At 40.6% G+C, this 27,929-nt stretch overlaps 1 protein-coding gene across 3 annotated transcripts in view; it reads left to right on the top strand.

Moving 5' to 3' along the window:
- LARS2 (leucyl-tRNA synthetase 2, mitochondrial) overlaps positions 1-27,929 on the top strand; it is a 160,739-nt gene that overhangs the window by 44,485 nt on the left and 88,325 nt on the right. For all 3 annotated transcript variants that reach the window (XM_007983923.3, XM_007983925.3, XM_007983924.3), the window contains 2 exons: positions 13,587-13,676; positions 24,210-24,353. In XM_007983923.3, the coding sequence (XP_007982114.3) occupies positions 13,587-13,676; positions 24,210-24,353 (234 nt within the window). The remainder of the gene's footprint in view (positions 1-13,586; positions 13,677-24,209; positions 24,354-27,929) is intronic.

The raw sequence follows: 27,929 nt of genomic DNA, 5'->3' as shown, positions 1-27,929 counted from the left end.
TTTGCATGCCTTTACTTACTCTTTCCCATTTGTAACATAATTGTTTTACATGTTTCCTCTATGTACATTGGTAACCACATAGACAGTGCTATAATTCTTGCTTCAACCATCAAATATAATTTGGAAAACTCAAGAGAATGAAGGTCTATTGTATATACCCCAATTTTTGCATCTCTCATTGCTTTTTTTTTATTCTTAATATTCTAAGGTTCCTTCTTTTATTATTTTTCTTCTGCATAGATAACTTTCTTTAGCCATTCCTTTAGAGTAGACCTGCTTATGACAGATTCCCTTTGTTTTTCTTTATCTTAGAATGCTTGATTTCCCCTTCATTTCTGAAGGATATTTTCATGGGATGTAGAATTTTGGGTTAACAGTTCTTTTCTTTTAGTACTTGAAAAATGTGCCACTTGTTTCTGACCTCTGGTTTCTGATAAATCTGCTGTCTTTGAATTTTCTTCCTGTACGTATTGCATTATTTCTCTCTGGCTGCTTTCAATATTTTTTTTCTTTGTCTTTAATTTTCAGAAGTTTGATTATGATGTGTTTTGGAGTAGATTTCTTTGAGTTAATCTTGTTTGGTGTTTGCTTAGCTTCTTGCATCTGTATGTTTATGTTGTTGTCAAATTTGAGAGAATTCCAGCAATTATTTTTTTGAATAGTTTTTCAACTCTACTCTTTTTATCCTTGCCTTAGGAGACTCTGATGACATGTATGTCAGATCTTTTGTTATAGTTCCACGTGTCCCTAAGCTCTATTCATTTTTTTTTTCCAGTCCCTAAGCTCTATTCATTTTTTTTTTTGCTGGACCCAGTACTTTGTCAGCCCCTGGTAAGCATTAGCCGTTACTGTTACTGTTGTCATTCCTAAAAGAATATTCACCATGCGGTTCCTTTATCTAAGAGTACTCCAGTTCACTCATGTTGCTTGGTTACTGGCACCTCCTTAGAGCATACGTGTTTAAGCCAGTCCAGTCTGTTTTAAGCCAGTCCAGTCTGTTTTCTCTCTGCTGTTCATTCAGATTAGGCACATTCAGTTGTTTGGTCTTCAAGTTCACTGATTCCTCTGTCTCCCTCATTCAGCTGGTAAGCCCATCTACTGAGCTTTTATTTGTGTTACTTTATTTATTAGTTCTGAAATGTTCATTTGGTGGTTCTTTATAACTTTCTTTGCTGGGACTTTCTATTTTCTAATTTGATTCAAGTGTGTTCATAATTGCTTGTTGAAGCATTTTTATGCTGTCTGCATAAAATCCTTGTCAGATAGTTTTGACATTTGGGTCATGATGGTGTTGGTGTACGTCAATAATCTTTTCTCATTCAGTTTGAAATCTTCCTGGTTTTAGGTATGGCTAATGATTTTCTATTGAAACCAAGATATTTGGGGATTCTTTTAAGACTGAATTTTATTTAAACCTTATATCTTAGCAGGCCTCCTCTGATACTGCTATGGCAGGTGAAAGGGGCCACTCTTTCTTTACTTCCAGGTGGATATGGAAGTCCAGGATCTCCACATGTTCATCACTTATACTTGGGGGAAGAGAGGGTCTCCTTGTTACTGCTGGGCAAGGATAGAAGTACAAGCTCCCCACTAGCCTTCCACCAGCATCACCCTGACTGTGAGTGGAAAAGCCACTTGTTACTGTGCCTGTGGGTACAGCTGCCCAAGCTATAATTGTTCTATTTTTCTGAAAGAAAAATAACATTAATTTTATCTGCAGCATCCTTGAAAATGTTAGGATCAACAGGACAGAATCATCTGAAAGATGCTTTTGTGATGCCAGTTCTGTAGGTTTCCTGAATAATGTAAAGGCTATTAGATACAGACATGGATCCCCACAGGGACTCCACTGACATGATGGAGAGCACTGAGCTGTGTGGAATTCCTGCCTCTCCATTCCACCTCCTCTGACACTGTCTTGTCAGGGAGAGGGAGGTGTACCGCATTCCTGCTAGTTAGGGGTAGAAGTCCACACTTCTGTGGGCTCCACTGATACCACCAAGAGGGGGATGGGTTGTTCACTAATGCCCAATAGAGCTAGAAGTCCTAGCTTTTCCCTCAGCTTCTTGTGACACCACCCTGGGAACGCGGTTGCAGTGCCTTATTATTGCCCCTTAAGGGTATAAGTCTAGGCTCTTTGCTAAGCCTTTGCTGGTGGAACTGCAGTTTTTTCTGTGGTATTGACTGAAGTAGAATGGTTATTGGCTAAAAGTTTTCTGTCTTGGCTAGGTTAACCTTTCCTGGTACTTTATCTAGATAGAGCAGTTTAGTCTTTCTTTTCTTATTTTTTCCCCTCCCTCCCTCCCTCCCTTCCTTTTCTGTTTTCCTTTCTTTCTCTCCTCTCTCTTCTTTCTTTTTCTTTCCTCTGTACTCATTGGCATTTCTGGGTTACTGGCTTTGTTAGCTCCAATTCTGGGACTTACTGGGCATTTAAAAAGTCAACAGGACTTACCGTTGTCATTCCTTAGGTACTCACGTCCCTAACCTGCCTTCTCTTCTTCACCGTTTACAGTCTTATGTTTCATACATATATATATATTCCAGAGTTTTTAGTTGCATTTAGAGAGGATCAGGAAAAGTACATTTACTCCATCTTCCCAGAAGTAGAAGATCACCATGTGTAGTTTCAAAAATCCCTCACCTCTGGTGAGATTCTGATCAGTGCTTCCCCAACCCTTCTCTTAAAAATCACTGGACTATCAAAATGATTTTCTATGAGTTTTCTAAGTTTAGAGTTTTATTTCTTGTCTGTGTCACATATGAAATATTTCAGGTCATGGCATATTTCTACTCCTCATTGTTTGTGGAATTTGCAGGCAGCAAAATGGCTCATTTTGGGCACTGCTGTCACTGTTTGCATCCGTGGAATTGATGATTGATATTTCCTCTTCCTCTGGATCCATGCCTGTGTCTAACAAATAGCCCTTATATTATTCAGGGAACCTAGAGAACTGGCATCACAAAAACATCTTCCAGATGATTCTGTCCTGTTGATTCTGAAATTTTCAAGGATGTTGTAGATAAGATTAATGTTCTTTCTTTCCAAAAAAAAAAGGGAACATTTGTAGTTTGGGCAGCTTTATGGCATGTGCCCAACTAGGCTAATAACAAATTGCAACTCAAACCAATTAATCTCATCTGTAGTTTAATGGAGGGTTTTCTCTTCCCAACTGTCTAGTTAGAAAAGCTGTTTGTATTGTTAGTATGCCTTGATAAAATTCTTGTAAGCTGGCAAAGAGCAATTATCAAGAAATTAAGAGAATTGTTGCCTCTTGTCTGATTATGGATTATTTGTAGAATCTTGTGTAGTTTGTAACAGGGAACAGCTTTCAGGTTACCATAAAAATGATAGTGCTGAAAAAATATTGGCCAAGAAAATAGAAAACAAAGGGGAGCTTACTGATCAAGCTGTTTTCGGTTAAAAAAGAGTGTGAGATGTCTTTAAAACTGCAAAGACCATGATTTCCTTGCCATCAACACTCATTCTCTAAGTTGGCTTCAAGAGCACTTAATTAGAACATGAACATGAACCTGTCAGATGACTTAAGAATTTAACTTTTAGCCCTAGATTTGAAAAACAAGACCCTTAAGAATAAAATGCATGCCCTATAAAAAGTGTCTAGCATTTGTCATTTCCAATTTTCATTAAATGCTCATTTTCAGCTTCAAGTTAGTCTTAAGATAAAGGAACATATTGCATAAAAATGAGTTCTTAGACAAACATTAGGCTCAAGATTAATTAATTACCCTGATATTAACACCTGTTCCCTCAATTCTGCAAAAAAGAGAACAGGAAAGATAAAGGAGGTTAGAGACAGAACCTTGGCAAAGATGGAATTTGACAGATGGTTGAAGGAAAAGGAATTTAGGAGAAGAGGCTGAGAGGAAGCAGTCAGTGAGGCTGAGGAAGCCTGGGCAGTAGGAGTCATGAGGAATCACAGTTCAGGAAGGAGGAAGACGTGGCTATGTGGTCTAGCAGAGAGCTGCTGACTGGGCCTATAGATGACAAGAAATCATTTGTAGTGGTACAAGTACTAGGTCACTTATGCTTGGATTCTAATTTTGCCTCTGAGTGTCTGTGCGACCTTAAACAAGTTACTTTGCATCTCAATTCTCTGATCAGTAAAATGGCGACTTACTCATTCAACAACATTTATTAAGCATCCTTTGTATCAGGCACTCTCCTAAGTGCTTGGAATACATCAGTGGGGAGAAAAAGACAAAACCCTTTCTTTCACAGGGAGACCTTAGCATTTACAGTTTCAGGAGGGGATGAAGACAGACAATAAACAGAATAAATAAGAAAATAATATAGTGTATCAGCAGGCTATAAGTGGTATGGAAAGAAAAAAAGGTAGAGTAGGGTAAGGGGAGAGAGCAGGAGGGCTAGGGATAAATTGCAATTTGAAATTCAGAGGTCAAGCCCACTTTTGGTAATAACTACCTCCTGGGATTGTAATGAGAAGGACGTGAGAGGCCCCTCAACTGCCAACGCTGGACCCAGTACTTTGTCAGCCCCTGGTAAGCATTAGCCGTTACTGTTACTGTTGTCATTCCTAAAAGAATATTCACCATGCGGTTCCTTTATCTAGGAGTACTCCAGTTCACTCATGTTGCTTGGTTACTGGCACCTCCTTAGAGCATACATGTTTAAGCCAGTCCAGTCATAGCTGGGTTGCACTTACCATGGTGCCATGTCACTGCTTGATGCCTCTCTGAATCCAGAGACCTGGGTACTAGTTTTGCTTCTGCCACCCCAGAGCTGGGCAGCTTTGGGTGAGTTTTCTTGTGTATAAAGCAGCGCTCACCATCCCTGCCTCTCAGACCACTGCGGGAATGGTCTGAGAGGCAGGCATGGTGAGCGCTGCTTTATACATGAGAATGTATAAAGATGAGAGGGTGGGCTGGGCACAGTGGCGCATGCCTGTGATCCCAGCACTTTGGGAGGCTGAGGCAGGCAGATCACTTGAGGTCAGGAGTTTGAGACCAGCCTGGCCAACATGGAGAAACCCCGTCTCTACTAAATACCAAAAAAAAAAAAAAAAAAATTTAGCCGGGCATGGTGGTGGGCTCTTGTAATCCCAGCTACTCAGGAGACTAAGACACGAGAATCACTTGAACGTGGGAGGGGGAGGTTGCAGTAAGCTGAGATCGTGCCACTGCACTCCAGCCTGGGTGACAGAGTGAGGCACTGTCTCAAAAAACAAAAACAGAAACAAAAAAAATAAAACAATGAGAAGATGGAGGAAAGAGCAATTTGGGAAGCCTAGAGCTGGATCCCAACGTGTCCTATCATTTGTAAATTGCTGAGGGATTTGTTAGATACAGGAAGGGCTAATTCAGACTCAAAGTCAGGGCTGTACTGAGTGTCTGAGCTTCACTCTCTGTCCCTCTCCTGCATGAGGACCATTTAGGAGCATCTAAGTGAGGAACTAGCCCTGTTCCCCACTTCCTCCTCCGTTAAAGCCCTGTTGGGAGTTGTGGGAGGGGAAGGCCATTCTCATTAGGTTTTCCACAGCTTCCTCTTCAAGAATCATTTCTCTTCTAGCAAGAGAAATGAGCTGTCAGAAACTCTGGCTTTTTTTTTTTTTTTTTTTTTTTTTTTGTGACAGAGTCTCACTCTGTCACCCAGGCTGGGGTGCAGTGGTGTAATCTTGGCTCACTGCAACCTCTGCCTCCTGGGTTCAAGCAACTCCCTGCCTCAGCCTCCCAGTAGCTGGGATTACAGGCGCCTGCCACTATGCCCAGCTAATTTTTGTTTTAGTAGAGACAAGGTTTCACCGTGTTGGCCAGGCTGGTCTTGAACTCCTGACCTCGTGATCCACCCGCCTTGGCCTCCCAAAGTGCTGGGATTACAGGTGTGAGCCACCACCCCCAGCCAACTGGCATTTTTATTTATTTATTTATTTATTTATTTAAATTATACTTCATGTTTTAGGGTACGTGTGCACAACGTGCAGGTTTGTTTCATACATATACATGTGCCATGTTGGTGTGCTGCACCCATTAACTTGTCATTTACATTAGGTATATCTCTTAATGCTATCCCTCCCAGCTCCCCGCTCCCCAAAATAGGCCCCGGTGTGTGATGTTCCCCTTCCTGTGTCCAAGTGATCTCATTGTTCAATTCCCACCCGTGAGTGAGAACATGCGGTGTTTGGTTTTCTGTTCTTGCGATAGTTTGCTGAGAATAATGGTTTCCAGCTGCATCCATGTCCCTACAAAGGACACGAACTCATCCTTTTTTATGGCTGCATAGTATTCCATGGTGTGTATGTGCCACATTTTCTTAATCCAGTCTGTCATTGATGGACATTTGGGTTGGTTCCAAGTCTTTGCTATTGTGAATAGTGCCACAATAAACATACATGTGCATATGTCTTTATAGCAGCATGATTTATAATCCTTTGGGTATATACCCAATAATGGGATGGCTGGGTCAAATGGTATTTCTAGTTCTATATCCTTGAGGAATCAGCACACTGTTTTCCATAGTGGTTGAACTAGTTTACAGTCTCACCAACAGTGTAAAAGTGTTCTTATTTCTCCACATCCTCTCCAGCACCTGTTGTTTCCTGACTTTTTAATGCTTGCCATTCTAACTGGTGTGAGATGGTATCTCATTGTGGTTTTGATTTGCATTTCTCTGATGGCTAGTGATGATGAGCATTTTTTCATGTGTCTGTTGGCTGCATAAATGTCTTCTTTTGAGAACTGTCTGTTCATATCCTTTGCCCACTTTTTGATGGGGTTGTTTTTTTTCTTGTAAATTTGTTTGAGTTCTTTGTAGGTTCTGGATATTAGCCCTTTGTTAGATGAGTAGATTGCAAAAATTTTCTCCCATTCTGTAGGTTCCAACTGGCATTTTTAAACAGCTGGTCATTGAGCACAGCTGCCTAATGAAGTTTATGTATCTGTTGCCATGAAGGTGGATTGAAAGTTGTTATTTTTTACTGTTTTGTTTGTTTGTTTGTTTTGTTTTTTTTAAGTTTGTTTTGTGAAAACACAGGATTGAATGTAAGGACTAAAGAGAATCTGTGTTGGGGTGGGGCTGAGGCATGCAGGGAGGATTTGAATCAAGAGTAGGCTTATGAGAGATCCCCCTTAGCACAGTCGTCGGAGTACCCTGATAGAAATTTCATACTAACCAAATCATGCTCTTAGCTCCTATTGAAGTCTGTTTCATTAGGTTCTGTGAAGATATAAAGGCAGGACAGGACCCTGCCTTTCACACAGTATCTGGGAAAGAGATGTATCTGGGAGGAACTTCTTTGCAGTGGTTTTCAACCCTGGCCCCATGTTAAATTTATAGAGGTGGGGCCTAGGCATTCGTAACTTTTAAAGTTCAATTCCAAGGTGTAACCAAGTTTGAGAACCAGTGCTTAGTATAGAGGACTTAGCAGAGAGTGGCCATCAGTATCCTGATTCTGGCAGATTTTTCTCATGAGCCTCTCTCTTCCCTCTTCCAACACAGCAGATGTACAGAGCTGTGAACTGGAACCTTGAACCATCATCAGTGAGAATCATCTGATGTAGCCTGGATTGTTATTTTCTCTTTTAAGCTGCACAATAGGAATGCCAAGGCTAGTTTCTCTGCCTCTGAGCTGTATTATGCTTTTAGAACCCCTCCCGTTTAGAATTAAAGGACCTGGGAATGCATAAAAGACAAAGCCATCACTAAACATATGTTTCCTTTTGATCTGTTGCAAATGACAAAAGTGCACAATAGAAAAGATCGTTTGTTTAAAAAGCGTGTGAACAGCTCTCCTGTTTCCAGGACTCATTGTTTTGAAGGCAGGAGGCTCACAGTGGGACTTGGGGAGGTGAAGTGATGCCTTGTTGCTGGAAACTGTGATGTGCAGTGGCCGCTCACCTTTCTGATGTGCTTACAGGGCCGCCGGATGATTGACTTGATAAACATGTTGCCTCCGGTTTTTTGTTTTGTTTTGTTTTGTTTTGTTAAATTCCTGGTAGCTAACCTAAATGTCATGAGGTTGTGATGCCAACGAAATACATGACGGCTTTGAATGAGCTGTTCTGAAATCTAGGGCCAATCACTGTCAAAGATGCAAGTGGACCGAGAAACCAAGACTAAATCCTGCCCAAGCAGCAGTGTGGGGGTGGAGGCAACCTAGCAGGCCCTCCCGGCCAGAGCTCACTGGGAGCAGCCTAGTGTGGATTTCTCCATCTGGTCGTGTGTTTTGGTCTTTCTCTAATAAACACCATCTCTTTTTAGTCGAAAAGCCAATATTTGTTAAGGAGTAGAGCACTGTTTTTTACCCCAGTTCTTTCTTCTCCCTTGTGCCTTACCCCAGTAGGCTGATGGGTCTATCAGCCCACCTCTGAGTGGTATAGTAATGAAGCCAGCCTCACTCACCCCTGCCATCACACGCTCTTTTTGTTTTTAGACAGAGTCTTGCTGCGTTGCCCAGGCTGGAGGGCAGTGGCACAGTCTTGGCTCACTGCAACCTCTACCTCCAGGTTCAAGCGATTCTTCTGCCTCAACCGTCTAAGCAGCTGGGATTACCGGCACATGCCGCCATGCCTGGCTACTTTTTGTATTTTTAGTAGAGACAGGGTTTCACCATGTTGATAGGCTGGTCTCTAACTTCTGACCTCAGGCCATCCGCCCCCCTCGGCCTCCCAAAGTGCTGGGATTACAGGCGTGAGCCATCCCACCCGGTCCATCACATACTCTGAGTAAAGCCAAGGGATACTTGTTGATTTTTCTTGCAAGCCCAGCCTTATGCTTTACACACATTATTGCCTTTTAACCTCACAGCAACCCTCTAAGATGTGTTTCATTGCTTCTCTTTTCTAACAGGGAAATGTGGCGTGGCCACAAACTAATGATGCAAGGACTTGAACCCAAGTCAGATGGCTCCAGGGTCTTTCCTGAGATCACGCTTTCCCAGGCTCTTTTCCTGGGGCAAGGAGTGTGAGCCTGAGGAGGCTTCAGTGGGGTACATGGAAGGTGGCCAAGTGCTGTGATTCTTGCTTTACAGACCAAGTGTTATTTTATAGCAGGAACAGTATAGGCTTCCGTGGCTCAACCTTCTTGGACTTTATCATTGATGAATCGCTGTGTCTCAGGAGCTGCTGGCCTGACTGGCTTAGTTGTTAATTTGTGCAGTCATTGAGGTATGGGCAGCAGGTCTCAAAAGATGGTATTTTGAGCCTCACTTGTGTTCTGAGAGAACTCAGGTTGTGTGTTGGGCTCTGTGGTTGCTTGTGAAGGTGCAAAATATTTTTAATGCCAAAAACCAGGTATTATAGAATGTAGAAATGCAGCTTAGAGGAACAATTCTAGTTGGAATCCCAGATTCCTAAATTTGGTCTCTTGGCAGCTAGATTGCACTTTCTAGAGCTCAGGAAGATATAAAAGTTGACACTTTTATGTAGATTTATGTGGAGTGTGGCTGAATTGCCAGTGCTTTTGTAGCTATAACTTTGAATTGCCTGACTTTTGTATTAAAAACAATGGTGCATTAATGTAGGTGTTGGCTTATTGGAAAAACAGGCCGAAGGAAACGCCTTTAACTTGTTATTTGACTTCTGTGGTGGTCTCCCTAAGGACTCTTGCCAGTTGGTGCTGTCCCACAGCTTGTGGGCAGATGTGAGCAACAGGAAGCCCTACCCCACAGACTCTGGGTTCCCACTTGGAGTTGCAGGCAGGGTTCCGTCTGGAATTTGGGTGCTGTGGGGCAGATTCTCATGGATGATCTTTAAACATTTATTTGTTCAACAACTATTTTATGGGAAGGGATAAACTCATGTATCAAGAAAAACTGTATGCATCTCTAACTTCAAAATAGGAAATTTATTACACAAATTTATTATGTAGATTTTCCAAGTCAGACAACTACTTGGAGGCATATTAAAGGATTTAAAATTTAAATAGTAAAATCAACCACTTATTACCAGTGAATAGCATTATGCACGCATAAAAGAGTTTCAGAATTTTATTTGCCTGCAACCCCAGACTTGACATGTCTCTTCCTCTGGTTGGTCTCCGAGTTGGTAGAAGGCTTGGTGGTCGCATCATGCAGCATTCCTGTGTGCACTGCAAGTCATGCTCAGCAGAGATGGGGCTACCCCCGATGGAGAAGGGAAACTCACTAAACCACCTCCATATTTCCACTTTTGCCCATTGATGTTTAACAAGTTATCAGTATGTATAGAATGGCCACCAGAGAGTTGTTTGATTGATGCTTCTTCAATCAGTCTGTGATTATAACTCAAACTGAAGAAATCTGAATTCATGGATCGGGGTTTCTCCACCTTGGCGCTGTTGATTGACATTTGGGACTGGGTGATTATTTTGTTCTGGGGACTGTCTTGTTCACTACAGGTTTTTAAAGCAGCATCCCTGGCCTCTATCCACTAGATGCCAGTAGCACACACACAACATACACACCTCAGTTGTGACAAACAAAAATGTCTCCAGTCAGTGCCAGATGGTCTCTGGGTAATAAAATTTTCCCAGTTGAGCTCTCTTGCTTTACAGAAGGGAAGAAAGGACTATTAACATCACCTCTGTGGGTATTGAGACCCCAAGAAGACCCTTGTCTACAGAACTGGATTTTGAATAGGCACTTCCCAGTGAAAATATGAAAATAGACTCTTGATTTCTAGCCAGTTGACTAAAATAAAAGCTTTTCAGCAGTTTAATTTCAGAAAGATGGCTTTGATTATTTTGATTGAGATAAAGCATTAGAAGACTCAAAATAGCTGTTTTTGTTTTGCTTTGTTTTAATGAGCAAATCAGGGAAGGTTCCAGAGGGCTCTGTGACTTTCAGGAGATGTATTTCTAAGTGATGTCTGTTCCCAACCGTATTTATGATCCGTGTGAGACTGAGCTCCTGGTGAGCCTTGCGAGTGTCTGTTCTGGCATTTCTTCATGGAGTGGACATTACTGAGGGTCAGTCGGTGGCTGGGCCCTGTGTGCAGCAGATGGGAGTAAAAGGGACAGGAGCACAGTGTCTTCCTCAGGGCACTCCCAGCCTCCTCTGGGCAGGTGAGTCACGCACTTCAGTACGATGGAACTTTTGAGTGCTGTGAATATGCCTGGAAATGAAACCGCCAGTGATTGGAATAATGGTCCTGGAGCAGTGGTTTTCAAGCTGTACTCTTTTAGCAGTTGAGGTTGCTTTTTCTTCAAATGACATGTGTAGAAATGTAACATAAATAAATAGATCAGACCCACATTGGAAGCCAGGGTGAAAGCAGGGGCCTGTAATTCCCCACCCCTCCCTTTACCTCGGAGCTGACCCTTCCAAAGAGAATGCCCTTTCGTTACAGGTTTGACTGAAAGTAGGCTAACGCTTGGTTGGATGAAGATCATTGTTTTTCCTGACTAGATCTATCCTCTTTTTTCTACTTTAGGTAAAAGCGATTTTCAGAACCATCAACCTAAATGAAGATAACAATGCTGTTTCATGGCTGTGTAATTTTTGCTCTCACTCTGTGGAAGCAGATTCACGGGCTTAGAGAAAAAAACACATACTTGTATATTTTATATATGTGTGTATATATAAAATATGTTGTATATATATTACATATATAATATATAACGTGTTACATATTTACTAAAATAATTTTGATATGAACAACTCAAATAATGGAAAAATAGAGAAAATAAAATATTGAACCTCTATCCCTTAGATTTAACAATTCTCATTATTTTCACAAAATTATTTCACACACTTCTCTAAACCTCTAGTGGGTAAAGATTTTTTAAAAATAAAAAGATATATCCACAATGACCAAGTCTTGGGAATATTTTTTCTATGCTACCTCCACCCCTTACCCACATCCCTTATCCCAGTTCATCTTGGGGACCACAATGTAATAATTTGAATTTTGTTGTGAAACCTACATGAAGGAATCAAACTTGATTCAATGTGCAATAGTTCATATCTCTACTTTATTCTTCCTTCAGCAACAATTTTGGGTGCCTCAATGTGCCGGGACCTGAGCATACAACAATGAGCCAATGAAATAGACCAAATGTAGCTCCTGCCCTGGGTTTTGTTAACAATGGAAGTTTTTAAGTTGCTTGTCTAGAAAACTGAGGAGAACAAGTTCTGTGCCATGCTAGCTGGAGGGGTAGCTGGGGAGGAAAAGATGATGGATAAGGATGAATTTGGAGGTTTGGGGAAGCAAGCCCATTGGCAGAGTGCTGGTTAGGTTCTTGAGTTGATGAAGATCTTTGCGCATGACGCCCCTGTAGACATCTGTGAAGCTGGAAGCCAGAGCAGGCTGCATTGTATGTGTGCCTCAGAAATTATGGCTCTTGTGTTGTGGAAGCTGGCCTAGGCGGACAGCTACAATGTGGGCAAAGCCTCTGACTGGCTGGTGGTTCACTAGTTGCCTTGAAGTGGGAAGGTAGAGCCAATAGTCAGAGTTGAGTTATTTTCCCTTTAAAAGAATTGTTTTCTAATAGTTATTACTCTGCTACTTTTATAAAACAGCACAAAGAAGGACTCAGGAATCTTACATAAGAAAAACAGCCCACTGGGAGCACAGATGTTTACCTGACACCTTGCTTAGTTCCTACCACATGCCCAAAGTCTGGGTTTGAAGCTGTCTCATTTATTCACCTTAAGGAAGACTGAGTTGTTTGCACTTTTGGTAAAAGTATGCCTTCTATCAAAAGTTTATTACAAGGCATGGTGGCACACACCTGTAGTCTCTGCTACTGGGGAGACTGAGGAGGGAGGGTCGTTTGAGCCCAGGAGTTCGAGATTACAGTGAGGCATGATCACACCACTGCACTTCAGCCTTGGCGACAGAGCAAGACTTCTGTCTCTTAAAAATAAAGTCTGTTACAAACGGAATCATTTGAAACATTTAGAGAGCACTAGAAAAGAAACGTGACAGTGTAGAGGTTTTATGTTTATTTGACTTTATCAACCATAAATTGTGTTTTTCGGAATTCTATAACAAATGTGTTTTTAGGACAGAAAGTAAATTTTGGGAACCTTTGATTTAGACTTGGAAATATAAACCAAGTGGTTTCTTACTAAGTTTAATGTTTTTAGTTGTTCTTCCTAAGTAGACAACGGCCCGATTCACATAATGGAATAAGTGGAATATACGGAGTCTAAAGGAGCCACAAAGCCCCAGTTATGTGTGGAAACACAAGATGTATTTTCAAATGAGGATCATACTGAGGCAGGCAAATATTCCTCTTGAATTTTGTGATTGCTTTCAAAATGAACTACGTTTGTGAATAAGCATCAGGGCCCCCGTGTATGTTTGTGTGACAAAAATGTTAATACCCAATTTTGTACAATGTAATTCACTTGTTAGTGCCATAGATGAGTGGGCAGGAGGTGTGCAAAAGACTTGACGTTGAGTTTCTCATTGAACATGCCCTCAGAAAGGTGTAGGTGGCATTTCAATAACATATCTTTCCAGAATAAATTGCAGCTCTCCTTACTTTACAATTGTGAAAATATTTTGAGCTGATAAATATTTTTGTGATTTCATTACTTTTCAAAATTCAGTTGCAAGACTGATGCATGCATGGCAGCGGGGATGTTTATAATGGCCTGTACATTATTTTTCTTCTTTGTTGGCAGGAAATAACTACGTGCTTGCCAGATTACTACAAGTGGACTCAGTATCTCTTTGTTAAACTGTATGAGGCTGGGCTGGCCTATCAAAAGGAGGTAAGTTAAAATTAGCTGCATTTTTAAAATTTAGTGAATATCTTTAGGATACATCATTGTTAAATAAGAAGCAAGTAAACCCTGTTTGCACAGTAGTAGTTAAATGAATGCTACCTCAAGTTCATAAATTCAGTCACAGCAGGCCCAGAAAGTGACTACTTCCTAGTTCAGTTTAGTGTCATCAAGACAGGGTCTGGGCTTCTTTCACCCTTGAATTCTTACCACATAACCTGCTCTCTGGTTCCTGTAATGAGATCAAGGAGGGGGTGTAAGAAGAAAGAATACAGCTTCTCAAATCCTAGCTCAGCTCCCTCTCCCAGCTGTGTGACCAGCTGGGTAACTTAACCTCTAGGAAACATGGTTTTGTATCTGCTGAATGGGAACGGGCACATTTTCCTTGTGGGGTACTATGGTTTGGATGTCCCCTCCAAAACTCATGTTGAAATTTAATTGCCATTGTGATGGGTTTAAGAAGAGGAACCTTTAAGAAGTCAGTGGGTCATGAGAGCCCTGTCCGAATAAATGGATTAATGTTATTATTGTGGGAATGAGCTCCCAATAAAAGGACGAGTTCAGCCAAATTCTCTGTGCGTGTGTGTCATGCACTCACTTGCTGTTCTACTTACTGCCATGGGATAATGCAGCGCAGAGGCCCTTGCAGATGTTGGCACCATGCTCTTGGACTTCCTGACCTCCAGAATCAGCCAAATAAACTTCTATTGATAAATTATCCAGTCTGTGTTATTCTGTTACAGTAGCAGAAAATGAATGAAGACACAGGGTTCTTGGAAAGATTAAAGGTAATAGTTAAAGAACAGCGATCACAGTGGTCTCCTGAGAAATGGAAGTGTTTGTTATGGTGGGACCTCAATAATGGTAGATAAGACTTGGAATGGTAGGAGATGAGCCAAGAGCATCGTAGTGTGACATAGAACTGTCCAGGATGATAGCCACTAGCCACATGTGAATTTAAGTTTAAAATCATTAAAATTAAATAGTGTTTAAAAAGTCAGAGCTGGGCACAGTGGCTCACATCTGTAATCCCAGAACTTTGGGAGATTCACACAGGAGGATTGCTGGAGGCCAGGAGTTCAAGACCAGCCTGGGCAACACAGTGAGACCCTGTCTCTACAAAAAGTAGGAAAAAATTAATCCCAGTTACTCAAGTATCAAGACGGTGAGACAAGAGGATCCTTTGAGCCCATCAGCCTACTGGGGTAAGGCAAAAGGGAGAGGAAAGAACTGAGGTAAAAAATAGTGTTCCATTCTTTAACAAATATTGGCTTTTTGACTAAAAAGAGATGGTGTTTATGAGGGAAAGACCAAAACACATGACCAGATGGAGAAATCCACACTAGGCTGCTCCCAGTCAGCTCTGGCTGGGAGGGCCTGCTAGGTTGCCTCCACCCCCACACTGCTGCTTGGGCAGGATTTAGTCTTGGTTTTTTTCCAGGTAGCTCTCTGTCTTAGTTGGTTTGTGCTGCTACAATAGAATACTTGAGACTGGGTAATTTATAAACAACAGAAATGTATTTCCTCATAGTTCTGGAGGCTGGGAAGTCCAGTATCAAGGTGCCGGCCTCTGGCAAGGGCCTTCTTGCTGCATCATCCTACAGTGGAAGGTGAGAGGGCAAGAGAGAGTGAGAGTGAGGGAGGGAGCAAGGGGGAGCCGAACTCACTGTTTTTTTTTTGTTTTTTTGTTTTTCGTTTTTTGTTTTTTGTTTTTTTTGAGACAGAGTCTTGCTATTGTTGCCCAGGCTGGAGTGCAATGGTATGATCTCGGCTTACTGTAACCTCCGCCTCCCAGGTTCAAGCAGTTCTCCTGCCGCAGCCTCCTGAGTAGCTGGGATTACAGGCATGCGCCACCACGCCCAGCTAATTTTTGTATTTTTAGTAGAGACAGGGTTTCTCCATGTTGGTCAGACTAGTCTCGAACTCCCAACCTCAGGTGATCTGCCCGCCTCGGCCTCCCAAAGTGCTGAGATTACAGGCGTGAGCCACCATGCCCAGCTGAACTCACTTTTATAACAAGCCCACTGTTGATAACTAACCTACACTCGTGATAGCAACATCAGTTTATTCATGAGAGCAGAGGCCTCATGACCTAATCACCTCTGAAATGTCCCACCTCTTAACACTGTTGCATTAGGGATTAAGTTTCCAACACATGAACTTTGGGGGACACATTCAGACCACAGCAATCTCCTTTTATTGGGTAGCTATTTTCAAATTGGCCTTGAAACAGAAAACATTGCTATTAGCATTCTATTTCTGTGGTTTATTTCAAAATACAAATTTTTGGAATAAACTTTATAAAGTTAACCGACTTTAGAAATATACTTTGTAAAGCATATTTAACCAAAATAACTCAGGTAAATGAGCATTTAGGAATAGTATTTGAGCAGAGCATTACTAAACATAGCTGGAGTGTTTAAGTCTTTTGTTCTTAACAAGCACTGTCCACCAAATGTTCAGTTCTGTTGCAAAAAGAATCTGCTGTTGCTTTCACAAAACAAAGTATTTTCAGCTGCAAATATGAACATAAAGACCTCTACTTGGCAGAACATTAATTTCACCTTTTGAAAAACATTTTCTTAAAACTCTTTTTTAAAAAGTTCTATTCCGTCGATGTAGTTTTAGAGGGTTTTGTTGTGGGTTTTTTTTTTTTTGATTAATACATCATAGTTGTACATATTTTACATGTGATATTTGATACATGTATACAGTGTGTCATGATCAAATCAGAGTAATTGGGATATCCATCACCTCAAACATTTATCTTTTCTTTGTGTTGGAAATAATTAGATTTCTTCTAAATATTTTGAAACATACAATAAATTGTTTTTAACTATAATTTCCCTACTATATTATCAAATGCTAGAACTTATTCCTTTTATCTAACCGTGTTTTTGTACCCTTTAACCACTGTCTTTTTATCCCCCCTCTCTCCCCTTCCTTTCCCAGCCCCTGGCCGCCACTATTCTACACTGTGCCTCCATGAGATCCACTTTTTTAAGCTCTCACATATAAGTGAGAACATTTGATATTTGTCTTTCTGTGCCTGGCTTATGTCACATGGTAACCTCCAGTTCCATTCATGTTAATGTAAATGAGAGGATTTTATTCTTTTTTATGGATGAATAATATTCCATAATGTGTATATACCACATTTTTAAAATCCATTTATCCACTGATGGACACTTGGGTTGATTGGATATCTTGTCTATTGTGAATAGTGCCACAATAAGCACAGGAGTGCAGGTATCTCTTCGATAATACTGATTTCAGTTCCTTTGGATATATACCCAGCAGTGGGATTGCTGAATCATATGTTAGTTTTATTTTTAATTTTACGAGGAACCTCCTTACTGTTTTTCATACAGTGTATGAGGGTTCCCCTTTCTCCATATTCTCACCAGCATCCATTACTCTGTCTTTTAATAGAAACCATTTTAACTGAGTGAAATTATGTTTCATTGTGGTTTTGATTTGCACTTCCCTGATGATTAATGATGTTAAACTTTTTTTTTTTTTTCCATATACTTTTTAGCCATTTGTATGTCTTCTTTTGAGAAATGTCTATACAGGTCTTTTGCCTACTTGCTAATTGGAGTGTTTGGATTTTTGTTTTTTGCTATTGAGTTGTTTGGATTCCTTATATATTCTGGTTATTAATCCCTCGTCAGATGAATAATTTGCAAATGTTTTTCCCCTTCTGTAGGCTATCTCTTCATTTTGTTTATTGTTTCCTTTGCTGTGCAGAAGCTTTTTTGCTTGATGTAATCCCATTTGTCTATTTTTGCTTTTATTGCTTGTGCTTTTGTGGTCTTACCCCCAAAAAATATTTGCCCAATCCAATGTCCTGTAGCATTTCCCTAATGTTTTGTTCTAGTAGTTTCATAGTTTTTGGTCTTACGTTTAAGTCTTTAATCTATTTTGAGTTTATTTTTTTATGTGATAAAAAATGGGGATTTAGTTTCATTCCTCTGTATATGGATATCCAGTTTTCCCAGCAACATTTATTAAAGAGACTGTCTTTTCCCCAATGTATGTTCTTAGAACCTTTGTCAAAAATGAGTTGACTGTATAAGTGCATGGATTTATATTGGGGTTCTCTGTTTCATTTCATTGGTCTGTGTGTCTCCTTTTATGCCAGTACCATGCTGTTTGGGTTACTATAGTTTTTTAGTATAATTTGAAATCAGGTAGTGTGATGCTTTCAGCTTTGTTCTGTTTTTGCTCAGGATTGCTTTGGCTATTCAGGGTCTTTTGTGGTTCCATACAGATTTTAGGGTTGTTTTTCTATTTCTGTAAAGAATGTCATTGATATTTTGATAGGGATTGCATTGAATCTGTGCATCACTTTGTGTAGTATGTGCATTTTAACAATGTTAATTCTTCCAGTTCATGAACATAGTATATTTTTCCACTTTTTGTGTGTCCTTTTCAATTTCTATCATCAATGTTTTATAGTTTTCCTTAGAGATATTTCACCTAGCTTAAATTTATTCCTAGGTATTTTATTTGTAATTCTTATAAATAGGATTACTTGCTTGATTTCTTTTTCAGATTGATCATTGTTCACATATAGAAATGCTGCTGATTTCTGTGTGTTGATTTTGTATCCTGCAACTTTACTAAATTCATTTATCGAGTCTAAGTTTTTTTGGTTAGAATCTTTAGGTTTTTCTAAAGATAAAATCATGTTGTCTACAAACAAGAGTAATTTGACTTCTTCCTTTCGAGTTTAGTTGCCCTTTTTTTCTTTCTCTTGCCTCCTTGCCCTGGCTAGGACTTCCGGTACTATGTTGAATAAAAGTGTTGAAAGTGGTAATCCTTGTCTTGTTCCAGATCTTAGTGGAAAGGCTTTCAATTTTTTCCCATTCAGTGTGATATTAGCTATAGGCTTGTCATATATGGCCTTTATTGTGTTGAGGTATGTTCCTACTATACCTAATTTTGTTGAGGTGTTTTATTTTTATTTTTATCACGAAGTATGTTGAATTTTATTGAATGCTTTTTTAGCATCTATGGAAATTATGTGTTTTGGTCCTTGGTTTTGTCATATGACATGACATTTGTTGATTTGTGTATGTTGAACCATCCTTGCATCCCTGAGATGAATCCCTGTTGATCATGGTGAATGATCTTTTTAATGTGTTGTTTAATTCTGTTTACTACTATCTTGTTGAGGATTTTTGCATCTCTATTTATTAGGGATATTGGCCTATAGCTTTCTTTTTTGTTATGTCTTTGTCTGGTTTAGATATCAGGGTAATGCTGGCTTTATAGAATGAGTCTAGAAGAATTACCTCTTTCTAGAAGAGTTTGAGAAGAATGGGTATTAGTTAGAATTCAGCAGTGAATCTATCAGGTCCTGGTCTTTTCTTTGATGGAAGACTATATTACTGCTGTGAACTCATTACTTGTTCTATTCAGGTTTTTGATTACTTCATGGTTCGATCTTGGTAGGTTATGTGTGTATAAGGAATTCATCCATTTCTTCTAGGTTTTCCCATTTGTTGATGTATAGTTGTTCATGATAGTCTCTAATGATCCTTTGTATTTCTGTGGTAAAAGTTGTAATGTCTTTTTCTGTCTGATTTTATTTATTTGGCTCTTTTTTTCCTAGTCTAGGTAAAAATTTGTTGATTTTGTGACTTTTCAAAAACCAAATTTTTTATTTTGTTGGTCTTTTTTTTTTTTTTTCAGTCTCAATTTCATTTACTTCTACTCTGATCTTTATTATTTCTTTCCTTCTACTAATTTTGGGTTTGGTTTGTTCTTGCTTTTTTAGTTCCTTGTGCATTTTTTGTCTGGAGTTGCTTATCTGGAGTCCTGTTGATCTCTCTTCAAAGTTCTTTTTCCTGTATGGTACTCGTTGATTATCAGTCTTGTGCTGGTATTTAGCCTTGGATGGTGGATATAGTTATTAGAAAGAATAATGGTTTATTATGCTTGGACATTCTAGGGAATGAAAGAGAGTCCCCTAATTTATGAGTCTGTCTTTAGCTATCTACATGAATTTAATAGCAGCTAGTGATGGTGCTAATTTACCCACTAGGTAAAGCTAAGTTTGCAGTGTGGCCTTGGCTTCAGGAAGCATACTGAAAGAATTGCTACATACTGGCACCTCTTCCACTGTGCCTCCTTGTGGCTTTGGAATGTGGTGACAGTAACAAATGGTAGCTTTGTGGGCTTCCCCTGGACTTAGTCCAAATTCAGGCCCATTCTGGATGGAATGGAACAAGATTGATTTTGAGTGCTACTTTATAAGACCTATGTGATGTTCCTTAGTTAAGCATGCTTTGTCAAGAAGGAAGCTAATAGACCTTGAAAAAAATCAGTACCCTAAAATATATATTTTACTAGCCTTCTGGAACCTGAAGCTGACAGTATATTCAGAAAAGGTCTTTGACAGTATTAAAAAAAAAAAAAAAAGAAGAAAGAAAGAATAGAAAAGAAAGAAAAGAAAAGCAGAGCTTGAGGAGAGAGGCGGGGAAAACAATGGAGAGTAGACAAGGGCCTGAGGAGTGATATGCTGGCCAAGAGACAAAAGCATGCTGGTGGTGGGTGTGATCTAGAAGGGACAGGCACCTTGTGTGAAGGGCGAGGCAGGGAGGCAAGGCAAGGAGGATCTGAGGGAAGAGGAGAAATGGTAAAAATGAGATAAGAGGCGTGAGGGTTTGAAACAGTAGGGCTGGCTGGGGCAGCAAGCCCCACAGCTGCTGTGTCACAGATAGGAAAGCTGATAAACACAAAATTAGGAGAATACTGCCCACATAATCCCCAAGGGAGCCCAAAGTCACCTACAACTCCAAGAGCCTAATGGCAAAGAAGAGTGGAGAGAAGAGACAAAAATCCCTGCTCCGACTAATCACTGTGCAGATTTGACCCTTTATGAACATGGCTCCTTTGTGTTTGTAATTGTGTTATGAGGTGCATTTCTAAAATGCTTCCTAAAAGTTTCCCACAAATCACTCAAGCAAAAAATATTAGTCCTAATGTTTAACCCTTTAATAAGCAGGGAAATTACCTTCTTTGGAATGTCCAATTCTGTGATATTCCCAGATAACTATTGCGAGGGAAGCAGTGGGTAAAATCTACCCAGAGCTCAGTGTGTTTGCAAGTGTTTTAATGATTTCAGTGTTAATTTAAGGTTCATTTCAATACAGGCTTGACTTTATTTTACAAATAAGGCTAGTTAACTACAAAGGAACATGGAATTGGCTTCAGTAGGTGATAGATAACATAAATGCCAACCAGGGAAATGAATAGAGTCAGTGAAGTTGCCCAGAAATTATATCCTATTCATAAGGCTGTGCTTGCTTAAAAATCAGCATGTTCATCCAAGTAAATGTTCAAAATGTGGAAATCCAGGATTGCTGGATGAGGGAAGCTATTGACAGAGACAGTTGTCCAAGAGAGGAGACCTGAGCAAAGGGATTTAGGAAGCAACTCCAGGGCTTCAAGGAGTTACAGGTGCTGTGCTCCCTGAGCCCCAGGGCCCTGGATTTTGATGACTCCTAATTTAACCACTCTTGGAAAGTCTGAGCCTGAATCTGCAACTCTGTGGCTGAGGTGGATTAGAGTTCTAGAAAGAAATCCTGTGGATTCTCACAGCTGATGCATCTTTTGAGACACTGTTTCTTTTGGTGTTTTTCCCCTTTCCTCCAAGTCTTTCACTAGGGGGAGAAATTGCCTTTGTGTTTTGCTTTTTTTATTTTTGTTTTGTTTTGTCTTTCATTCGATGCTTGGGTTTTATTATGATGTGCAAACCTCTTAGGAACACACCTTCCTCATTGTATTTTGTGACCTAGAACCTGAGAGATGCCAGGCCATGTGGGAAATGTCGATAAGAAAATACGGTCCTATTTGTTCTTGCAATCTGCAGTACCAAGTGTTCACTTCTTCCAAATCCTCTGAGGTTTGCCAGGGACAAGAGACAGAGGTGGAGGGATATGGGGTGCTCTTTTTCTACTTTTTTTTTTTTTTATTATTTCATACAGTTTTAGTTGTGCGTGGGTTGTCTGGAGTGGGGAGATGCCTCTTGAATGAACTGTCTACATTCCTAAGCAGTACTTGGTCCTTTCTACCTGTTATTTTAAGTGGAACCCTTCCAGAACCTGTGTACACTGTGGGTAGAAATGTAAATTGCTATAGCCATTATGGAAAACAGTATGGAGGTTCCTCAGAAAATGAAAAATAGAACTACGATATGATCCAGCAATCCCACCTCTGGGAGTATATCCAAAGGAATTGAAATCAGTGTGTCGGAGGGATATCTGTACACCCATGTTAACTACAGTACTATTCACAGTAGCCAAGATGTGGAATCAACCTAAGTGTCCATCAGCGGACGAATGAATTAGGAAAATGTGGAGTATATACACAATGGAATAGTATTCAGCTTCAAAAAACAATAAAATTCTGTCATTTGGGAATGACAGGGATGAATCTAGAAGACATTATGCTAAGTGAAATAATCCAGGCACAGAAAAGCAAATACCGTGTGATCTCACTTATATGTGGAATCCTAAAAAACAGTGAATTCATAGAAGTAGAGAGTAGAATGATAGTTACCAGAGGCTGGAGGGGTAGGGGTGGAGCAAGGGAATGGGAAGTCCTGTCAGGAGTACAAAGTTTCCGCTAGACACAGGAATACATTTTGAGATCTGCACAGGAGGGTGACTCTAGTCAGTCATAATGTTTTGTGTATTTCAAGATAACTGAAAGAGTAAATTTATCACCACAAAAAATGTTTTTTTAGCTTAATTATTCTACATTGTGTACATATATCAAAATATCACACTGTATTCCATAAATACAATTATGATTTTTCAATTAATAATTTTTTAAAAAGAAATAATTAAGACTGGGTATGGTGACTCATGCCTGTAATCCCAGCACTTTGGGAGACCAAGGCAGGCAGATCACCTGAGTTCAGGAGTTCGAGACCAGCCTGGCCAACACGGTGAAACCTTGTCTTTACTAAAAATACAAAAATTAGCCGGGGGTGGTGGTGGGCACCTAGAGTCCCCGCTACTTGGAAGGCTGAGGCAGGAGAATCGCTTGAACCCGGGAGGTGGAGGTTACAGTGAGCCAAGATCGCAACCATTGCACTTCAACCTGGGCAATAAGAGCAAAACTCTGTCTCAAAGAAAAAAAAATTACAAAAAAGTGTATACGAAGTCAGGATATTTTAAGTCCCCAACACATCTCTCTGTACTCATTCCCTTCTTTGTACCAAGTGGTACCTGAATGTCATAAAGGTGTGAATGTAGATGACAGAGGTATTTATTTTAAATGAAGATAAACACTAACTAGAACTCTATGGAGAGAATGAGTCTTCATAATAGTTAAGACTACATGTTTTATGTGTTCTGTCAGCTGAATGAATCCATGGAGACAGAGCTCAGAAGAGCTGCCATTGTGGGGGCAGGCGTTGATTGGTAGAAGGCACAGCAGAGTTTTCTAGGGTGCTGGAAATGTGCTGTATCTTGAAATGAGTGATGGTTACATGAGTATATAACTGTAAACATTTATCGAGTTGTACACTGAAGATTTATTTCCCTAAAATAATCCTATTCTGTTTAAATTTTATTTATTTATTTTTTATTTTTATTTTTTTTTTTGAGACGGAGTCTCGCTCTGTCGCCCAGGCTGGAGTGCAGTGGCCGGATCTCAGCTCACTGCAAGCTCCGCCTCCCGGGTTCACGCCATTCTCCTGCCTCAGCCTCCCGAGTAGCTGGGACTACAGGCGCCCGCCACCTCGCCCGGCTAGATTTTTGTATTTTTTAGTAGAGATGGGGTTTCACCGGGTTAGCCAGGATGGTCTCGATCTCCTGACCTCGTGATCCGCCCACCTCGGCCTCCCAAAGTGCTGGGATTACAGGCTTGAGCCACCGCACCCGGCCTTAAATTTTAAATAGGTACCATTTTTTCTTCTTTTATTCTGCTTGCTAAGATTTTCCATCCTGAAAGTTCATCCTTTCATATTAAGATACCAAAGTTGAGTTAGACACATCCTTAAAGTCTTCTTTCCCAAGCCTGTTCTAATAAGATGGAAGCACAGAGGAAATCAGTGTGTTCTTTGTACAACTTGCAGGTGGTTTCTTTACCAAGCAGTACTCCACGGAGCAGAGCCATTGCATTTGCAGGCCTTCTCCCATGTAAGAAACCTCAGGATGGTCTCATTAAATGAGTACTCACCTATGCAGTGGCTCACGCCTGTAATCTCAGCACTTTGGGACACCAAGACCGGTGGATCAGGCGTTTGAGACCAGCCCGGCCAACATAGTGAAACCCCATCTCTACTAAAAATACAAAAATTAGCCAGGTGTGATGGTAGGCACCTGTAATCCCAGCTACTCGGGAGGCTGAGGCAGGAGAATCACTTGAACCTAGGAGGCAGAGGTTGCAATGAGCTGAGATCATCACTGCACTCTAGCCCAGGCGACAGTGTGACGCTCTGTATCCAAAAAAAAAAAAGTACTCACCAGATTGTGCCATTTTGTTTCATGAATTATACAGGCCCTGGTTAACTGGGACCCAGTGGATCAAACAGTGCTCGCCAATGAGCAGGTGGACGAACATGGCTATTCATGGCGTTCTGGAGCAAAGGTGGAGCAGAAGTACCTCAGACAGTGGTTTATTAAGACAACTGCTTATGCAAAGGTGAGTGTCAGCCTGGAGGCTCCCCACTAATGCCTTACATGCTGGCAGGCAACACCAAAGGCTTCTGGGTAGGAGTGAGCCTCACTGTGGGGGGTGAGCTCTAGGAGGGGCTCAGAGCCATGGGTGTACAGACAGGAAGCAGCTGAGCCTCATCACTCACTCTGCTGGTGATGGCCTGGTATCTTCAACTGTAAGTCAAGTATAGCACCTAGAGGTCATTGTAGGCCATTGTTTGCTGACCTTTCAACTCACTGCTACAGAGGTCAAAAATCATCCATAATTGTATCAGTGATAAAGCTTCAAAAAAGAGAGAGGTGGCCTTTTAAAAAAGAGAGAGAGAAAAGTGTCTTCAACTGTGTAGTTCTGATGAGACCTCCAGAAAGATAGAATGGAATCTCAGATAAGTAAATGGACCTTTGGTTTATTAACTTTGGTGCATGTCTTTCCCACCCAACTCTAGACTTCACATTCTTAAATTTTTCAATGGAGGTCCAGAAGAGATTATCTAGAAGAAGTGAAGAGATGGCTGGCCTCCATCAGGGAAGGCCAAGTGAAAATGAACTAAGGCAGGTGCTAAAGCTTGATAAACTGGTTCCTGGGCCTTAGTTTTCTCATCAATACAATGAGCAGGTTGGACCAAGCAGTCTTTAAGGTGCCTTCTAGCTCTTTCCATGTTCAGAGATTCAAGTCAAAACCAAGCATTGAAAGTAGGGACTTGCTTATTAAATCACCAAGAGCCTGGGCAAAAAATCGGTTCTGTACGTGTTGGGACCACTCTGTGCAATGTGCTCTTTGAGCTTACCATGTTTCAAGGTGCTGGAGTTGAGGGGTCGCTCCCTGAAACTCCAGAGAGAAATGATTAAAGGAAATTAGGGACATTCACATGGCAATTTGGTGACCTTTGTATTCTTATGCATGCATGAGACTGGATGTAAGTAGGGTCTGAAAAGGTAAGGGCATCATGAAGGACTACTTATGGTATGTCATGTTGTTCTTCCCCTGTGGTAGTCACCATAAGAAGGATAGTTGTCCCCTTTCATGGTGGCCTGTGAGTTGCTTTGTGGGTATTGACTGAAATGGCCTCTGGGTTAGATCCAATACTGTCGTTCTTATATACAAAGAAAGCACAAGGTTCTCAATAACCCGTGATCACTACAAAACTCTGTGAATTAGAATTGTAGGACACCAACTCAAAATACCAGTGCCATACAGAAATATGACCTCTAGTTTCCTCATGCAAAAGACATGTCTTAAATGAGGCTGTTTTTCCATTTTCATTTATTCTGAATGCAGCAGTGAATAGCATATGGATTTGGAGAAGTGCTATTAGAACTTGCTAACATGGTGCCTTGTTCCTTTTAAGCACAGCAATATTGGAGACTGAATGTGAAGAACAAAGCTGAGGATGTTGCATTCTCTATCACCCCAAGCAGTGGGAACCCCCATCTGCTGACAGTTGGGGTCCACTACATTCCTGGGAGGGATGCTTGGTTACCTCTTGGACCTGTCAGATGATTCTGTTATAGGCATTGTTGGAGAGGCCACCTAATTAGCTCTTTTGTTTTGACCTCTGCCTCTAGTTGGAAATGTAATAACCTAACTGAGGAGCATTATTCTTTAAATTGTCAGCTGTGAATTTTCAGCTGTTCAGTGGAAATGGTTAGTTACCATGGTGACTCGCCTGTTTCTTGCTGAACTCCTGTGCAGATGTATTGAAAAAACTGTCTTCGAGGTCAGCACTTGGTTTGCTCTGAAAATCTGGAGAAGAGGGAGAGCAAGACTCCATGAAGCCTAACAGAGATCAATGCTATGGGACTGAGAACAGAACAGAGACACAGACATGAGGAGGCTGTGCAGTACTGGAAAACATTGGCATTATGAGTATATAGTATATATACTATATACAGCTAAGGGTATATAGTAGAGACCCCCAAAAAAGGCCATACATTAAAGTAGGGATGACACCCTAAGACTTATGACAAAATCAAAATAGACTCATTTTAATAAAAAAATAAAATAAGCCTGAGTGTTTCAAAAGGAACTTCCAGAACAAAACTCCACATCTTTAAAGGGAGACAGTGTAATCCAGACTCCCAAGGTTGTATCTGCAATGTACAACATATGATTAAAATTACTAGACTTGTAAAGAAGCGGGAAATTATGGCCTAAAATCAAGAGGGGGAAAAGGCATTCCAATAGAAGTAGACCCTGAGATGACCCAGATGTTGGAATTAGTAAATAAAACCAAAGACATTTATCATATAAATTGTCTGGGACTTAAAGGAAAACATGGTCATAATGAATGAACAGATGGGGAATCTCAGGCGACAGTAGAAACTTAAAAAAAAAAAATGAACCAGCTGGAAATCTAGAATACAAAAGTTTAATATCTGAAATGAAAAATCCACTCTTTGGGCTACAGAGGGATAAGTAAGGGTTATGTAGACATAAAACTTCAGGGAAGCTCCCCCCTCACACATCTATGTAGTGAACAGCATGTGTAATGGCCTTAAAACAGAGAGGTTTATGATGGGTTTGAAAAACTGAAAGGACACTGTAGCTTAAACTAAAAGAGCCAAGCAGAAAGGCTCAAGATAGGGCTGGAGAGATGTTTAGGGGCTAGATCAGGCAAGGTCTTTAGGTCTTGAGGAATTTGCACTTTAACCATGGGGACCATAGGAAACCACTAAAGGATTCTAAGGAAGGGAATGGCATGGTCAGATTTATGTTTTTATAAGATCACTGTGGAAGGAAGGGCAAGTGTGGATGCAGAGAGACCAGTTAGAAGGCTATTGCAATGGTCCAGGCATGCAAAATTTAGACATGGGTGAGAATAGTAGAGATAAGTAAGTAGGTAGAAAAATACTCAGGTGGCAAAATCCATAGAGCTTGGTAATATGTTGGAAAACAGTATGTAGGAGATGGTAACATCGAGGAAACCCTGGCTTGAATAGCACATGAATGGTTAAGCTGCTTACTGGGATAGGGAGTCCTGGAAGAGACATAGTCCTGACCCTTTTAAGTTTGAAATGGCCAGGAGATATTTGAGTAGATATAGGAAATAATAGGGAAATTATTATTTGGATTATTTGGAAAATTATTTGGGAAATTAGGTCCAAAACTTCAAAGATTGAGTGAGGGAGGACATCTGTTTTAAAACCTGGTATGATAAAAATCATCTTGAGTTAGTGAAGAAGTCCTCCTGTATAGATAGGGATGAGATGTTGAATCAGTTAGTAATGCTTTCAGCTGCAAGCAACTGGACACCTGAGATACGGTGGCTTAAACAAATGGGAAATTACTGTACCCACGTAACAGTCTGCCAAGACTGAACTGGGATAGGGTTCTGAGTTGTCATCTCAGTAGTTCTCTTGGCCCTGTCTTCCTGTCACCTTATGGAGAGATGGTTGCTGCAGCTCCAGACATTGCGTCTCCATTTAAGACAGAAAGAAAAGGGTCGGGCACAGTGGCTCATGCCTGTAATCTCAGCACTTTGGGAGGCTGAAGTGGGAGGATCACTTGAGCCTAGGAGTTCAAGATCAGCTTAGGCAATATCGAGACCCCCATTTCTACAAA

The sequence above is a fragment of the Chlorocebus sabaeus genome, chromosome 22, assembly GCF_047675955.1.
Source record: "Chlorocebus sabaeus isolate Y175 chromosome 22, mChlSab1.0.hap1, whole genome shotgun sequence".
In the NCBI taxonomy this organism is placed as follows: domain Eukaryota; kingdom Metazoa; phylum Chordata; class Mammalia; order Primates; family Cercopithecidae; genus Chlorocebus; species Chlorocebus sabaeus.
The sequence above is the reverse complement of the archived record's forward strand: the minus strand, read 5'-3'. Positions and strand labels throughout refer to the sequence as shown.